We start from the raw sequence: 17203 nt of genomic DNA, 5'->3' as shown, positions 1-17203 counted from the left end.
GCTTCCTGTATATGCTAGCAACTCACAGTCATTTTTTAAACTGTTAAAGGAAAGATGAGAGTACTTTTTTTGGAGGGGGGTTGGTTTTTGGTCAGTTTCACTAGTGTTCTAGAAAGTGTTTGGCATTCCTTCAAAAAGCTCTTCTTATTTGAGAAATAAATTTCTTTCCAGCTGAAGCAAATAGATATGCCATTGTCACTTGAATCTTTTCATTAATCCTCTATCAGATACTTTTTGCCAAACAGCTACGAAGTTCGTGCTGCAGCCAATCAGTCCTACCAAAACTGAAGCACTAGATCCAGATGTATGCTGTGTTCACTAAGGAATAGTTCAGTAAGGCCCAAGCTCAAAGATAGTAAGGAATAAAAGATGAAACTATGTTAATATTTATATTCTTTGTGATTTTCGCTAGAACAACAGTTCCTAAGAATTGAACCCAAACAGTGCTCAGCTCACCTTTGGAGGCTCAGGTTCTGCAACACCATTCTCTGCACCTTCAGCTGGCTCTTCTGCATCCAAAAGGATCGTCCAGCGATCCATAAGAACGTCATCTGCCTCATCCACGGAAACCAAAATCGAGTAGGGGTCCTCCCCACTGTAGCCAGCTCCCCAGCGCAAGACCCTCCCTAAGTCATTACCTGGGCAACAATGAAGAACCCCAAAATATGACAGCATTTCATAAGTTAGCTAAAAGCATCAAAAAGTGCATCAGCCCTGTTCTACAAATCAAATCGCATCAAGGTGCTCCAAACAAGTCACAGAAGCAGCTAGATTGGACTGAAAAGTTAACAAGCAGAAAAAATATCTAAGTGTTGTTGTGGTTGCATGTGTGCTTAGTATCACATACAGACACGCTGTCTTATCTGAAAAGTTTTCACAAAAAGTGGTAGAAAAACCTGCCATGGAGTTGAGAAGTCAGGGAGCAGCTGAGTTCACTGGTTTACAGCAAGGGCTGAAGCACCTGTGGTTGTCCAGAGGAGCATATTTTGCCCTCTCCAACTCCTGCCCACTCAGACACACCCATGCCAACACCCCTGCTGCCCATTTTTCCTTCAGAAAGCATGACTGAGACTTCCTTGAAAAGCTGGTATTGCATTTGCTCTCTAACACTGGCCAGAACTGAGTCATGGCATCTCTACTGCAAAACTGAGTTGTTTGTCAGATGGATAAATACAAATAAACCTTCTGGAGGACATCTGCCCTCAGAAGAACAGTGCTCACTGTGATTCTCACCTGTTCCTAAAGGTAAGATGGCAACCGAGGGCTCTGAGCACACCAGCTTGTGCCTGATCTCCTCCAGTGCACCAAGGACCCAACCGACGGTGCCATCCCCTCCGCACACCAGCACTCGGAAGGAGGGGACTTTAGAGAATGTGTGAAACCTCCGTTGAGAAACAAAGCAAAGGGGAAAAGAAATGTTACAATGTAGTACAGGAAAAGCAAACCCTCTTAATACGCTATTTAAGAGAACACATTATTATTGGATTCCCCCCTCCTTTACCATCAGTTTCAGGATCAACTTCAAAGTGAATGGAAAAATAGGAACTTTTAGATAAAGCTTTTTAAAAAGAGTGAAACCCACATTCTTCTAAGATTCTCCACAGCTAGAGTTAAATTGTTAATCACGTCTTTTTTCACTAAAGACACAGAGATCTCACTATTCATAATTTCAGTATGAACATCTGTAACTTTCTAAATCCTAGTGGAGATGTTGATTAATGGTGGTTTTTGGGTTTGTTTTTTTTTTTTACTTAGTTATAGGACTCATAGTACATTTTCTTCTTCATAGTACTATTTTCCTGGTTGCTCTTACCTTCTGTGGCTTTTCATCCTACATACTGAGATATCCTGCAAAGGAATTTTTATTTCCCGTTGCACAAGAAGCAATGAACAAGTGGAAGCATTTTGCCACAAAGCTACAGAAGGATTCCATGGGCAAAACAAAATGAACAAATGACTGAAGTTGCAGCTTGAACTGCATTAGAAAGACAACAGAATTATACAGTTCTGACAAAAAACTTTGTGCAGCTTATTCTTCTTGCCTCCTGCATAAGCTGCGTTTCTCCCATGAAAGCTTTTGTTCTGAAGAGCTTGTCATGACAATTCTTTGTTAAAGCAGTGCTGAAGGAATGAGGCTACTCTGAGTAAGCTACAATCATCACTTTCAGTTTTATGAAGCTGGTAACCAAGTGGTGTTGATTAAATCAAGTAATTGGTTCCTGCCTCCCTACAAGCACATTATGTTCTGTTCCTTGTATTTAGAAATGTTGCAGCTGTGATCAGGCAGGCCCTGTTAATTCCACAATTGTGGCTACGTTTCAAGAGTCAAGATAGAAAATTTTATTATACTTTCCCGTTAGTTCCCCTGAAACATCAGAGGAAATAAAAGCAAAAACAAGCCCTCGTCGGGCAACGTGACATTTCGCTTTCCATCCCCATTCGATTATAAAATCTTTTTACTTTTAATAATTATTAAATCTGTGTTATTGTAAAGTGCATACGACTTTCCCAGGACTGGACTCTATTAGACTTGACACATCAGGAACTACTCTATTCTCTTTTCTTTAGAGAACCTCAAAGTTTAAATCTGTTTTCACAGTCAGAAGGAGCGATCCACTGCTCTGGTCTTCAGGCACAGAACAGAAGTAATTTATATCTTCGTAACAACTGAATCTGATCCATCCTTTCAAAAAATAACAAAACAACATAAATAAAAAAATTAAAAAATACGATCACTTACCCAGGCAGCGGGCCACCATTGGTAAGTTCAAAGACCTGATGTGGGTTTAGCAGCTTTCTAAAACTGTACAGCAGATCCCGGCCTTTTAGACCACCACTTTTTGGATTCACAAACACAAGAAGCGGGCAGCAGTTCTGTGGTATCTTGGAAGCCTGAAAGAAGACAAGAAAAAGGATTAGCTAAAACCATGACTAGGCAGGAAAATTACTACTGCATCTCAGAAGTATTTCCTGATGCTTCCTTGATGCTTAGTAAAAAAAATCCAGATTCCATAAATAAAATGATTCAATGTCCAGACAATGGACAGGTTAGCTGCTGATCTTATTTTTCTGGGAACTGAAGTTTCCTTAACCTGCTCCAACTACGCAGTTGAGCATAATGTTAAAAACAAAGGCACTGTAAGTAGTCCTTCCTACACAACTTCAGTAAACAGTCTATGCCAAAGAATAGTGTGAGGGATAAGGTACCTTCCAGAGTCATGTACAATTCAAACACTTTCCTTGCAAAGAGAGAACTTCTCCCAAAAACAACTGAAACATTTATCTTAAGTTTTGTGGTCATCTCAGAATACATGTTAATTTACAAGGACAAAACATTTCAAAACAAGGGTGTTCAGGGCAGATACTGGCATGCCCCTCCCCATGAAATAAGAGGCTGAAAGCGTCTTTTAAAAATATGTATTTAAAATTTTTAATCAGGAGGATTTGGTGCCAGTATCTTACGATTCTCACACCTCTACTGAAGCTGCTGCTGAAAGGGCTCTCAAAGCACGGCTGTGCTGCAGGGGAGCCTGGTACCCATCCAGAAACCACTCCAAAGGAAGCCACTGCACATGGTAGAGGAGCGATTTCCTGGAGTACTCCATAAACTGCACGGGTACCTGCAGCCTCACCAGAGGTCAAAACTTCCAGCCACCAGAAGCACCCCCTTGGGACTGGTTTTCAGCCAGCCAGCCCATAAATCATTGCATAAAGTGATTTGTAAATGGTTCTAGAAAGATCACAAAATGCCAGTACACCTTTCATCTGTCCTGCCACAGGGCTGTGGGGCTGGTATGCGCCAGAAGAGTCCATCGGGCATTTCAACAAGTGCGCTTCAAAACAGAAATGTTTGCCACAGTCCCTAAGTTGTGGTAATTTGTATTTACAAATTGGACAGCATTCAGGGAACAGCAATTTGTCACGCAGCTGACAGGATGGATTCAGGGAACAGAACAACAGTGCTAAATATAAGTCAATTGAGACAAGAATGATTCAGGGGGTGGTGAGGCAGCAGCATGACCACAGCGTGCAAACATGCGGAGAGATACCAACAGCTACAGAGGGGAGGAGACAGCACCCAGAGAGCCTGTCAGCTGCTGTCTATGAGCGACCACCAGAGAGCGTGAACTAAGGTGAAGAATGGAGAAATCAGGACAAATTAATGAGTAACTTTGTGGGGAAACAAACTGGAGCCTGATGTTGAGATACCCCAGACCATCGTCTACCTGTGAGCTATCTGGACGCTTAAAAACAAACAATTGTTTGGGGTTTCCCAGTATTTGAGAGATTTCCTCAATTTTTGCTTTCCTAAAAGAGCTGGGTGCTAATCCTCTGTGAGTCACATCCTGCCAGCTGTGTCAAGATACCTGCAAACACATAAAAATCCTTCTCCTCTGTGTCACTGCCTGAATGAGAATGTCCTCTGCCATCCAGCGTGACTCGCAGACACAAACAGAAAACACACCAGGAAGAGGAACACTAAGCAGGTGAGAAGGTTGGTGGAGCAGGCACGCGCTTCTCCTCTTGCCCCTTCCTTCTTCATCCTTTAGATTCTACCAGAGACATTCAGTTTGAAAATACGTATGTTTTCTCAAAAAAAAAAAAAAAAGCCAAAAAAGGGCTATTTTGGCTGACAAAGAGCCAGAACAGCCCCAAAATTTTGTTTTACTGGGAAGGTTTCACTGCTGGCAAAACAACTAGGTTGGAGAGACAGAGGCTGCAAAGCTGTCCACACAGCTTTCTCCAGAGGAACCACCTTCATGCTATACTGTGATGACTGCTAGGTCAAAATACCTCTCCTCCATACTCAGGCTTTATTGGAAAAGGGGAAGCAATTATTCAAAGCGTGCCCAACATACAACAAGGGTAATGTCTTTATTTCTGTTAAGCACATGGAAAGGATATTTGTAGCCAGCAAAGGAAGCCTAAGGAAAACAATGCACGCCACTGTCACAAAAAGGAAGGACTTCTTGAGTTGTAAGGTCAACAGCTCAAGGACCCACACATCCCAACGAGAGAATTGGATTTCCTCCCCTTGAGCCATCACAGGCATTAATAAAAATAGTAAGCAGAGCTCTGGCTTTTCCAGAAGTAAAGCTCTTCTTATTACTCCATCAGTTCCTGCCATACCCCATTATGAATGGTCCTTTAAAAATCCCACAAGCAACAAAAGGCAGAGCAGCTCTGAAAGGAAACGTCACGTCCCATGGGGTAACAGGGCAAACTGTTCCCTTCCTGCACTCCTTGTTCCAGCTTCTACTCTGCCCAGCCTTCCCACCTGACCACTTCCCATTTCTTCCTCTTTAAAGCTTTTTCACTACCTAAATTCCATCTCCGGTCATTTCAACTTTCTGAACAATACAGGCTATCTGAAACCTCAGGCTTGGTCCTATGCCTGGAAACTTGTAGGGTTTAAAAAAAGAGGGGTAAGGGGATAATAGAAAAAAAAAAAATTCAGTTCTGCAGCTCAAAGTAAACAAGAACTTTTTCAAAAAAGAATGAGAGAGAGGAAACCAGCCCAACATTCAAGTCAAACAAATACCTTACTTGAATGTGGACAAGAACATTTGATTACCTTCTGTTCTTCAGGAAACCAGTTTCTAAAAATACTGGTTTTGGACATTTGGAAGTGACATATTGAACACATGTTTTATATTACTTGCCTTTATAGGCAAGTTCTAACACACTGGGTTTAAAAGCAAGTAACTAAAATAATTCACAAGGAACTTGAGGGAATCGCAATGATTTTTGAGACGTGATAAGCTCCAAGGCATTCAAAAGCACAGCTGTGTTTTGGAAAGTCATCTGAGATCTTACTCAAGTAAATATATATTGTGGCAAATACATACTTACAGTTTCTACGAAACTGCCATCTAAATTTGCTAATTGTCAAGTGTCAATATTGTACAAAAAAAAAAAAGGTGAAACATTTACCCTGAATGCTACTAAGACTCACAAGCAGCTGCGGGAGAATGCCTGGAGCTAACAAAATATCTGTATGTAGTGTAAACTGAGCAGTCCTACCACTCAAAGCCATCTTTGTTCAAGTATCTTCTAATGTAAATCCCTAACTGTACCTATTTAGGACTAAACACACCTATGTAGAATAAACAGAAGTATTCTAGAAAGTGCTTAGCCTTACAGTTAACTCGCTTCCCATCATCACTCTTCATTAAACTTATAGGGTAAGAAACACTGCTAAATCCCTAGATAAAGTCCCGCTTCTAAGAAAACAATTATTTTTCAGTAGGGGTTAAAAACTCTATGACAGTTTGTACAGGAAAGCAGGGCTGCTGTATTGCTTTCTGAAAAGTACATGCTCCGTTATAATTATGGCCACAAGGGTAGCACTCTTATGCTGCAGAGGTTTTTTTTGATCCCTTAATAAAGCCCCAGTGGGGACGTACGAATTAGTTTGTTACTGGGCAGAATGGGATGTGTGACTCACAGCCTAAGGACTCCCTTCCCCCTTTAGCCCTGGCTTCAGTGCTCTGCTTGAGGAGTGAAATCTGCAGAGGGGTTTTGTGTTGGCTGGCGTTCAGGAAGGAATTTATTGCTCGTTTCTTAGAGACAGCTGAAGGAGGCCGTGTGATTTAGACACTGACAGTCACTATGACTTGCTTAATTTGACAGGATTAGCACAACGCAGCTTCAGGCTGGGGCAAGATATTTATTATCCACGCTAATCCCCTTCTCTTGAGTGTACTGTGTTATCACATCTCACGGTGAAGCACAACAAGGCGTTCTGTGCCACAGGCCTGCCAGCACAACAACCTCAGCGCATCTTCCAGGGTGGTGGGCTGTCTCCAGGAACTGCATACATCTATTAGTGGCAAGTAAAATTCAACATTTGCAAGCAGGCTGTCTGCAGCATCTCCCATGCGCAAGGACTCATGACGCCCCACGCACAAACTTCCTCCACCCTGCCCAGAAAGGAGTCATTGCATCTGATGAGGAATGATGTGCAAGGTGTCTCAATGTAACTGGAGTAGCAGCTTGGTCAACACAGCAGCTCGAGCCTTTTCTTTACTTTTTGGGGAATTGCAGCAGCTGAAGAAGGGTGGAAAGTAACCTTTCACAGTGTTTTGGCTAGGAAGGTCATTAAACTAGCATACTCTTAAGTTGGACACATTTGTGTGAGAAATTAGTCGAATGAATGAAATGAAGAGTTTCACCCATTTGGGAAACTCCCACATCTTTTTCTACTACTCTTAAGGAACCTAAATACACGTCAGAGGGCACTCCACTGGTAAGTGGCATTAGTGATAATGCCACAAAAACTTGTCACCTTCATTTATTGGTCTCATACAACTCTCTGATGATTTCCTTGTTTGCCAGTACTGCAAAAGGAGTTCTGGTAAATTAGCTTTCTATTCAAAGATTCAGCCCTGCAATGTCTTTCACCTTGACATGCTACCAAAGAGCGATACCAAACTGCCCCTTCAGGTCCTTACACACAGCAGCCAAGCAGCTTTGTAAGAGACTGTATTTTTTTCACACTCCAATGAAGAGAGTATTTTCATTTATTTGAATATCGTGAAATGAAAAAGTGTTTAATTCAATTCTTAAAGGCCTGAGATCATGAAACAGCAGAACAGATCAACACATCTGATCACACTAATTGCTTGACTTTCTAATAAGCGTTAGTGCAAACTAATTCTGCATTCAAACTTTTCAGTAATGATAATAAGAGGATGAATTCCTTCTGGCAAACCTGACCATGCCAGACTAGAACTGCGCCTCCTCCTTAGAAGGTGTATCAGATACAGAGTAAGCAAATCTCACCCTCAGGAAAATGAAGGACTAGCAACCTGCTAACCACCAATTTACTTCTGTGCTTTTATTGACTTTTAAGAAGGGTTGTTTTGTTTGTTTAAGTTGCAACTTGGAAAAATCATTCATTAACCAAAACACTGTGGCCTTTGTTTTATCACCCATTCTTCTTCTAAGACTACACATTAGCCCTTCATTCCCAATTTCTTTGTATTTCACCTGCAAGAGGAACATCAAACACAGCATAAATTTAATATTGTGCTCAGTTCCTGTATAAGTATTTCCTGGTGCTGTATTTAAATGGTCACATCTATAAAGTATAAACAAAGTCTAATAGTATCACAGGATAAAAGGATAATCTAGGTTGGAAAGTACCTCAGGAGATCATCTAGTCCAACTGCTACCCACAGTAGGGTCCAACAATCACTCATTAGTTTATCCTGGGTAATTAGTGAATGGCGTAAGCTGGGTGGCCAAAGCACATATGCACAACACTTGAAATATTATTTAGATTAACTCTTGGCTCATTTCAGTGAGACAACCAAAAGTAAACAATACATGCTGAAATGGAAACAAAATGTATGTGCACATGTACAACCCCTCTCTCCTTCTTACACATTAGAAATTAATCCCTGGCAGTCCCCTGAACTGGAGTTTCTAAAAAATATCTTGCATCAGATACCAGATAGCATTATCTATATTTTCCTGGCATCAAGAAGTTCACTTCAAACATATCTAGTGTCAGAAAACCAGACACACGTAATCAACAGAGTGGAGTATGTTCAACTTCACACACTGTGCACCAAACCTAGGCTCATAATGCATTTGCCTGAAAACCACTGAAAACAAGCATCCAAAAGCAGTCCCACCTTCATGCTGCCTTCTGTTTCCGATAACAGTAACTCTGAAACCTAGTTTGCATGAGAGGGGACGTTGGTTTCTAAGGATCTCACAAAACAAAATGTTTTGTGTCCTATGCATGCATAAGAACAAGGCTCTCACTTTTTTTGGAGGGGGGATAGTTTCTAATCTTGCCAGTTTCATTAAGCACTGCCACTAGTATCTGCTTATATAAAAAAATAATTTTCCTTCAGAAAACAGACAGGCATAGGACTCTTTAAATGGTAAAAGCAGGCAGGTATGTATGCAACTATGGCTATTGAACTTGAGACCCTCCCATTTAAAGTTGGTTCATAGCTCCCACTAATTAAGTATTTTTTTAAATTTTCAACCTTCTGTGAAGTTCTAAGAAGTCAAACCAAGACCCTCACTTTCCTGGCCATAATGCAACTCCAGAAAGACAGTCACTGCAAGAGACACAACAGCTCAGCAGAAAGTAGCTATGGCTACACTCTCTTTTGGACAGAACCTACATCATCCTGGTTAAAAATCACTTTGCTCTGTAAACCGTTTCCCTCTTTTCACCCTGAATCTGCTTTGTTAATGTGGAACCTATTATTAAACCAACTGATTCATAGGAAAGTGATTTGTAACCATAAAAATTAATAAATCAGAATTGACCCTGAATTTGTGAAACGACTCTTTCAAAAGACTGTTTTCCTCTGAAATCCACAATACAGCATTTAAACAAGGTCAAACTCCCTCTGCTACAGAATGGGGGAAATGAAGATACTATAAATGTGAAGATTAGCAGTAGTACTTCACTTCATCGTTAGCAAGGAAACACATTTAGTGCCCAAAAAAAAGTTGTAAGCATTTTAAGACAGGCCAGCTAAAACTAAAACCCCACCTAACTTTTTGATCATTGAAAGAAATAAAGAGGAAAAAAAAAATTTGCTTTTCTCCCCTTTATAGTTGTATAGTTATGCAGTTGTATAGTTGTATAGTTATTCCTGACAAGTCAACAGTAACAGGGCAAGTGACTTAACTCACAGAAGTATATCATATACATGAAGTACAAGCTCTCAAGTATTTTTTTTAATCACACTACTTACAGAAACTCACTGTATAGCTCCTTTGAATAAAATATATTTTCATTTACTTCCAGCAGAAAAAGTCTTAAGGTAGTTGTTTTTCTTTTAAGGGCATATTTTAAATTCAAACCCTTCTCTTACCATAACTTCAGGAATCACCACGGCATTCAGAGGCTTGTCATTGACAGTTGTATCTTTAACTAGCATATATATTCTTTCAGCTTCAGAAAAGCATGAAATTTCGAGTACAACAGCACCTGTAAAGAGGCATCAGAACTATTTTTCATATTTTCTACTATTATTAGGAAATCAGTATCAACATATCACAGCAAAAATTTACTCAGTTTACTCAGGACATTATTCAGTAAAAGTTACTCTGCAACACTTGTGGTGTGCAGAGTGTATCAGCGAATTGGGCTCTTTTGGTTTTTAAGCCTTCCTTCATACCCCCAAACACACCCCAGATTTTTGTTAAAGCAAAGCAGTTTGAGGACAAAAAGAACTGCAGCACAGAACTGATGCATATTTAAAGACTTCCTTTGGGCTTCAGAAGTATGGCCTATTTCCATACTCTTTATCATAACTAACAGGCTGTTCTCATCATGTAAAAGTGACAAAGGTATCAGGTTTCATTTTGTATCTCATTATTAAAAAATCCAGTAGTTCCATTCGTTGACAATATCTCAGCAAGAACTATTACAAGCAAAGATTTGGTTTGAGAATCAATTTAAGATCTTTATGTCGGCTTAGGTCCTGTACGGGGAAGTTGGGGAAAAAGGGAAGACAAAAGGAAAAACAAAAGAAAATAAAATACTGACAAGTTAGTTTGAAGTAAGATACTTAGTGAGGAGGAAAACAGGGCAGGACAAGATCAAAGTGCATAACAGACAGCATATGAGATGTAAGCTGGTAACACAACCTGGCTGCAACCAAAAGTGAGAGCCAGGAAGTTACCAGAAACAACAAAAAAAACCCCCTCAAAGTAAAAAACCACAAAGAACATTAAAAATCACAAGCAGAAACATCTAAAAAACACATGCAGGTAGACTTGGTTAAATGAAGCTGTGACATGAGAAGAGTATCACAAAAACAACTATTCTCCATTGACAAATATGAAAAGGAGAAGGCACATCTGAAAGCTTTATAGTTTTCCTTATGAAAAGTCAGTATTAACTAGCCATGTGGAGACAGCAAATGCACAAAGGAAGCACGCATCAGTCTTCAAAACCACACTATAGAAAGATTCATTTAGTGGTTATGTGAAAGTTAAGCTTGCCAAAGGATGTGAAACATCTTGGACATGGGCACCTAAACATACAAAAGATAAATTCCACACTTTTATCAAACGCAGATCCCCACCTGACCACTGCACTAAAGCTGCTCAGAGCCACTGCTGCTCCAGCTCTCAGAAGCCTCACGGCTTCTCTGACCTCGCTGAAATAAAATTCGTACAACAAAAGCAAAGCAGCAGCTCAAAGGATGAATGCAGAGATGAGCGTACTGATTTTCTTCAGACTTCCAGCCACTGAACCCCCACTTGACACTGAGCTAAGAAACAGTGACTGTGAAACAATCCCATCAAGTTCAAAAGCAGTACCAAATTTTAGTATTGTAGAAGTCAAAATAGAAGAGAGAGCACTTGGAGGGTTTTTAACAGCTCAGTGGTGTTAAGACTATTCAGTTGAAGGGCAACTTCAAAACCCATTTTTATGATGAAATAGTACCACTTTCTGGTACACGAGGCATGAAGCCAACCTTTTAATTTTTTTTTTTTTAATAAGGTGACACTAATCCACTGCTCGTCATAAATACGTGTTACATTTTATCTGAAGGGCTTTTTGCTTATGCAGTAAGACTAACATACTCTGAGCTTAGAGACTCTAGTATTAGGCTGCAGTTTTGAAAATAGACATTGTTTGCAAGACTAAAAATCTTAATGCTTACCTTGTGCTTGATAAACATGACTCACAGATACTACATTTGCTGCAAAGGGTAAAAATATAAACACATAAAACCTTGGGTACATTTAGAGTAAATATTTAAAATATTTTTTAAAGTTACATAAATATAATATAAATAAATATTAAAAGTTATACAAATATAGGGAGAACCTCCAGCTAATACTTTCCCTCTCCTAAGTTTACTTTGCAAGTTAGAAAAGCTAAACTAATTTTCATAAAAGGTGACTATGAATTCTTTCTGGCATTTAAAGTTTCATTCCTCTTGAACTTACATTAAAAATTGGGAAAAATGCTTCATTTCCTGAAACAAAAAGCATGACCCATTCCTGACATTGTTTATAGAACACGTTGGTTGAAAGAGTATTATGAAAAATCAATTACACTTCTTTGAAAAAGAAAAATAAGTTCTTTTCACTGAGTGCTTGTCCATATGTGGGTGCACACAGAGCTCATACTTCTCCATGACCAGAGAAGGCTGGTCAGCTGGAAGACCAGCTCCAGGCACAGAGCTCACGAACAACGTGGAGGACAGCCCGCGCAAAAAACGCCAGAGGTTAATAAAGGCAAGGAACATTGATGCACAGGGAATTAAACTGCACTATCATAATTTGAATGGTGTAAGGTATGTACGGTTCAATTCTAAAAAGTGATGCTTTTTCACAAAAAAAAAAGGTGTGGTCACACATAAGTAATGTAATAATAATTCTGTGAATAATGAGCTGTCACATCTCTCATGCAACCATGAACATGTTAAAATGAATAAAAAAAGCCCCCTGTTAGAGTACAAGGCAGACTGATTTTTCAAGTAAGGTCAGAAAAAGAAAAAAAATAATAAAAAGGAACAATAAATGCTACTACATTTTATTCTGTACAAGTGAATATCTCTCAAAATGCACCTGTTTACTTACTTTTGATAGCTAATTCATCCTTGAGAATATTTGTGTATTCTTCAGAGGAAAGCTGAGGTGGAAGGCCACCAACAAATAAATTTACTCGTACAATGGATTTACTGTTTTCCACAATGTAAAATCTTGTTTGATTCATCTGACGTATTGAAGTCTACCAAAATAAAGAAAAATAAATGATATGACATTTGACAAAAAGATATCGTAAAACAAAACCCCAAATAGTTCTGAACTTAGCAAACCAGTCCTTTATGCCTAGAGAATATAATGAACAGAAACAAACTTCAGTCCAAGCACTTAGCTTCTCTACAGATGAGCCAGCTGGGGAGGTAACTGATTACTTACTTTTTCTGTAAAAAAAGGGGACTCCCTACTTGCTATAAAAGAGGATCATGTTTCTTTTTCAGATTTACCTTTCTTATGTCCTTGAGTCTGTTAAGAATCAGTTCCTGATCGTCCAAGACCATGCGCTGAACTAGAGGCAGCAAGAACAGTAATCGTGTTTAAAAGCACTGTTAAGTTATTATCAGGCTCAATTAAACAAACAAAAAAAACCCCAACCAAAAAAATTTAGGGAAAATTCACAACTCTGCATACAACTAACATAAAGGACCATGCAGACCTGGACTACTCATTATTTAACAGAAAAACCACATAGGTGCTTTGAACAGTCTGATTTTGTTTACAGTTCTTAAACACCACCCTCCTTTAAAAAAAAGGCAGAAACAGCTTGAAGCTACTCAAAAGACAAGCACTACTTTGGTAACAAGCTAACTGACAGAAGACTTTAAAACTACATTCCCTGACAACTACAGTAATAACAAACTTCTGTATTTTATTAAAACAATTGTAATAACTTCCAGCTAAAGCAAGGTTGTAAATGATGCTTTAAAACAGAGCACCAGAAACCAACCAAGGTAAGACATTCACAAGGCTACAATAACCTTATAAAACAACTTACTGATAATGCTTGCAAAGAAAGCAAAGTATCAGGCCAGTATTTGAACTAAAGATATTTACTCAGGTGTGGCCAGGGCATCATCAGACTACTTCAGTGGCTTTATTTCTCTCTCCATGCAGCCTTACAAATAATGAAGCACAAAGGGATGTGAACTTGGAGAACACCAGCTCAGCCCCTGCAGGACCACAAACCTCTTGAGCAATGCTCGGACTGTGTATTTCTGTACTTCATAATGCACTGGCATCTCCTTGGACTATCTCAGGATTCAAATTTGCTCTTGTTTGGGGGCAGTGTCAGGGGGGAAAGAGGAGAGAAGGAAGGGAGACAACTGAACTTTACAATTAATCTTTACTAAATAACTGCAGTTAAGACAATTATGTCAGTTAAAAGGCAGCTCGCCAAAACAGGGCTCTTTGCCAAAGTGTCAATACCCACCAGAAACCGCTAATAAACCTTTATGGGGAATCATACTCCCACAGGACACACAAGAACCAACATCACTTTTGATTAAGTATTTCAACACGATGGTGAAGTTTCATTTGTGAAGGCATTTATTGTAAAAAATTAACTGTGACTGTGGTAAAAGGGAAAACAAAAAGCTAGATGATCAGTTACAGATGTGCCTTTGGCCAATGGTCCTTCACTTACCTTGCTTACTGCCCATAAGCACTTCTACCAATTTGAAATTCTGGAGGCACTCCGTCTGACAAAAGATGCAACATGTAAATGTAGTTTCTGAATGAAATATAATTTTGCCAGATGTTTTTGTTAAAGTTATGTTATACACTGCATACACAGAGCATGGAAAATTAAACATTTTTAAATCAACCCCGATGTTCTTCCCTAACCCACTCCACCCGAGCCAGGAATAATCTTCATTGTACACACTCAGCCTCCCACACAGCATCAGGCTCCCGTGCCCTTAACTACGTCAGCATCCTCGCAGCCCCATGGTGAAGGAGCACCTGTAAAGCACGGTTAACTCTACCCCCCTTCAGTGACCACCAGGTCAACTAGGATATTTCCAGAGTGTCCTTCCAGAGAAAGAATGCAGGACTGGGAATGAACCTGCTCTTTGAGAAGACGGCCCAGGAACCAGGCTTGGCAAAAACAGGATGACTGGTCCCTATCTCCTGGGCACTCCACCGGCACTGATGGAACAAAACCCTCTTCCTATGTACCACAGTCCCTTCTCCAACCTACACTGCCAGGGACCATCCAAGTCCCTCGCAGCTGGACAAGAAAAGCTGGCACAGCCAGGAGTTGAACCATTTACTAGGATTATTGCAACCCTGCAAACATGTGACACTCAAGATTGAGGAGGTGTCTTAATTTTTGGCCTTGAGACTCAGAGGACAAATGATCTTGCTTTACATGTCATGAACAGGGGTGTTAAAAACCTCAACTGCCTACATTTGCTTTGCCTGAAATTTGATGAGAGTGACTTGGAGAGGATCTTCAGCATAGGCAAATTCTAGATATTAAGAAGAGACTTCCTGTATGTACATCTTCATACAGAAAAAGGAGAAAACCCTTTAAAAAACTATCAATATCAAAGAAATTGCAATTGAGCCAAGGAATTAAGTCTCTTACAACATAAAACTAGCCTCCCAAATACAGAGATGTGAAGATCTTTCCCAGAGTACCCGACTATGCTGTTTGACAGTTGCTTTTTTAAAATGAGACAAGACTTCAGACAAGACTTTCCAAGTTTTGTTAAAAGGTCCACAGCACTTGAGGAAAAGGACTGAAATCAAATCCTCAAACCATCCTATGGCGCAAAACTAGCTGCATGCACTACATAGCTATGTACACCTAGCCAGAAATCTACAGTTATCACCTACTGCAGATAGCTAGCCACATGCATATTCCTATGTACCCTGTAAATAACCACAAAAGGCGGTGGTCACCCTCTGTGAGCATGGCTGTTCCCTGGAGCTGCTGGTGTGCTCACAAGCCCCAGCTGCTGCATGAAATGTGCACACTATAGCTTCATGCCTCCACACATGTGTCTGACTGAGACTGCCAGTACCCTGGCACACTTGCAAGTTCTACTACCATGTTTCCTAAAAGTCATGCTATCTTGGCACCAACTAGAAGACAAACAGGCAAACCGAACAGAGATCATCTTCCAAGGAAAACGTGCATCTACAAGATTACAAGATGTATCTAATCATTTCCAGTGAGGTGGGAAGGAATGCAGATGGTAAAGAACGTGGGTGCCATTCAGCCTTGAGTCCTTCCTTGTAGTCCTTGAGGACTACAGAGATGCTGTTTGCCACTGTATGGACAAAATTCGTGTGGCCAAATACTCAGAGTTCAAGCTGGCCAGCACTGTGAAGGACAACAAAAAGGGCTTTTTAAAATAAGTTAACAGCAAAAGAAGGGTCAGAAATAACATTGATTTGTTACTTGATGAGGTCGGTCACCTCACAAATAGGGACGTAGACAAAGCAAAGACATTTAAGGTCGTCTTCACCTCTGTCTTCAACACTGACAATGGGCCCTGGGACCCCCAGAGCCTTGTGTTGGAGGACTGTGACTGGGGGGATGATAAACTCCCAGCCAACCCTGAACTTGTTCAAGACTTGCTGCTCCAGCTGGATGTGCATAAATCTATGGGGCCTGATGGGATTCATCCCGATGTATTGAAAGAGCTGGTCGATGTCATTGCGGGACTTCTCTCCATTATTTTTCAATGGTCTTGGAAGTTTGGAGAGGTCCCAGTCAACTGGAAGCTGGCAAATATCCCAAATTTTCAAGAAGGGTAAGAAGGAAGACCCTGGTCATTACAGGCCTGTCAGTCTCACTTCAGTGCCTGGTAAAATTATGGAGAAGGTTATTCTGGGAGGTATTGAAAAACACTTGAGAGACAACACAGTCATTGGTCATAGCCAGCACAAGTTCATAAGGGTAATGTCCTGCTTAACCAACTTTCCTTTTATGACAAGGTCACCCATATAGTTGACCAAGGGAAGCCAGTGGATGTGGTGGTTTTGGATTTTAGCAAAGCTTTTGACACTGTCTCTCACAGTATCCTTCTGGACAAAATGTCCATCACACAGCTAGACAAGTCCAATATGTTGGGTGAACAATTGCCTGACGGGTTGGGCTCAAAGGGTTATAGTAAATGGGGTTACATCAGGCTGGTGGCCACTCACCAGTGGGGTTCCCCAGGGTTCAATTTTAGGGCCAGTCCTCTTTAATGTTTTTATAAATGATCTGGACGCAAGAATCGAATGCACGTTAAGTAAGTGTGCAGAGGCAACCAGCTCCAGTGCAGGCACGTCCCGCAGTGGAGTGGCAGATTGTGGCATACAGGGGGGTTTCCTGAGCCAGGGAACCCAGAGGGGAGCGCAGAGACCCGCTGGGAGCCAGCAGCTCTCACAAGGGCGGCTGACGAGGCGTGGGAGGCACCAAGAGTAATGACTGCCACCCCCCATTCCCACTAAAGGCAGCCCCAGGGCGCTGCGACCAGGACAGACAAACAGGGCGTGGCACATCAGCTAGGGCGTGGCGCGTCAGTTTGCGTGGCAGTTCGTGAGGGAGGGCACGCAGGGAGGGCGCCTCTTCGAAGGAGAGACATTCCATGGGCCGAGTGGGGGACTCGGCGTGCACATAACCCAGCAACTGGGCACAGGTCAAGGGCACTCATCCTACCTGACCCTC

The 17203-nt window shown here is 40.9% G+C and overlaps 1 protein-coding gene across 1 annotated transcript in view; it reads right to left on the bottom strand.

Annotated features, from left to right (window-relative positions):
- The window catches only part of DGKQ (diacylglycerol kinase, theta 110kDa), a 68651-nt gene that overhangs the window by 11824 nt on the left and 39624 nt on the right, over positions 1-17203 (bottom strand). The window contains exons 11-18 of the mRNA XM_009328980.1: positions 14183-14237; positions 12987-13048; positions 12577-12727; positions 11652-11690; positions 9849-9964; positions 2741-2892; positions 1234-1382; positions 457-638 (exon numbers count right to left, since the gene is read on the bottom strand). Coding sequence (XP_009327255.1) covers positions 457-638; positions 1234-1382; positions 2741-2892; positions 9849-9964; positions 11652-11690; positions 12577-12727; positions 12987-13048; positions 14183-14237 — 906 coding nt within the window. The remainder of the gene's footprint in view (positions 1-456; positions 639-1233; positions 1383-2740; positions 2893-9848; positions 9965-11651; positions 11691-12576; positions 12728-12986; positions 13049-14182; positions 14238-17203) is intronic.

This window comes from Pygoscelis adeliae, unplaced genomic scaffold (genome assembly GCF_000699105.1).
Source record: "Pygoscelis adeliae isolate BGI_AS28 unplaced genomic scaffold, ASM69910v1 Scaffold127, whole genome shotgun sequence".
Taxonomy (NCBI): domain Eukaryota; kingdom Metazoa; phylum Chordata; class Aves; order Sphenisciformes; family Spheniscidae; genus Pygoscelis; species Pygoscelis adeliae.
Note: the sequence above shows the minus strand (reverse complement) of the source record. Positions and strands in the feature narration are given on the sequence as shown.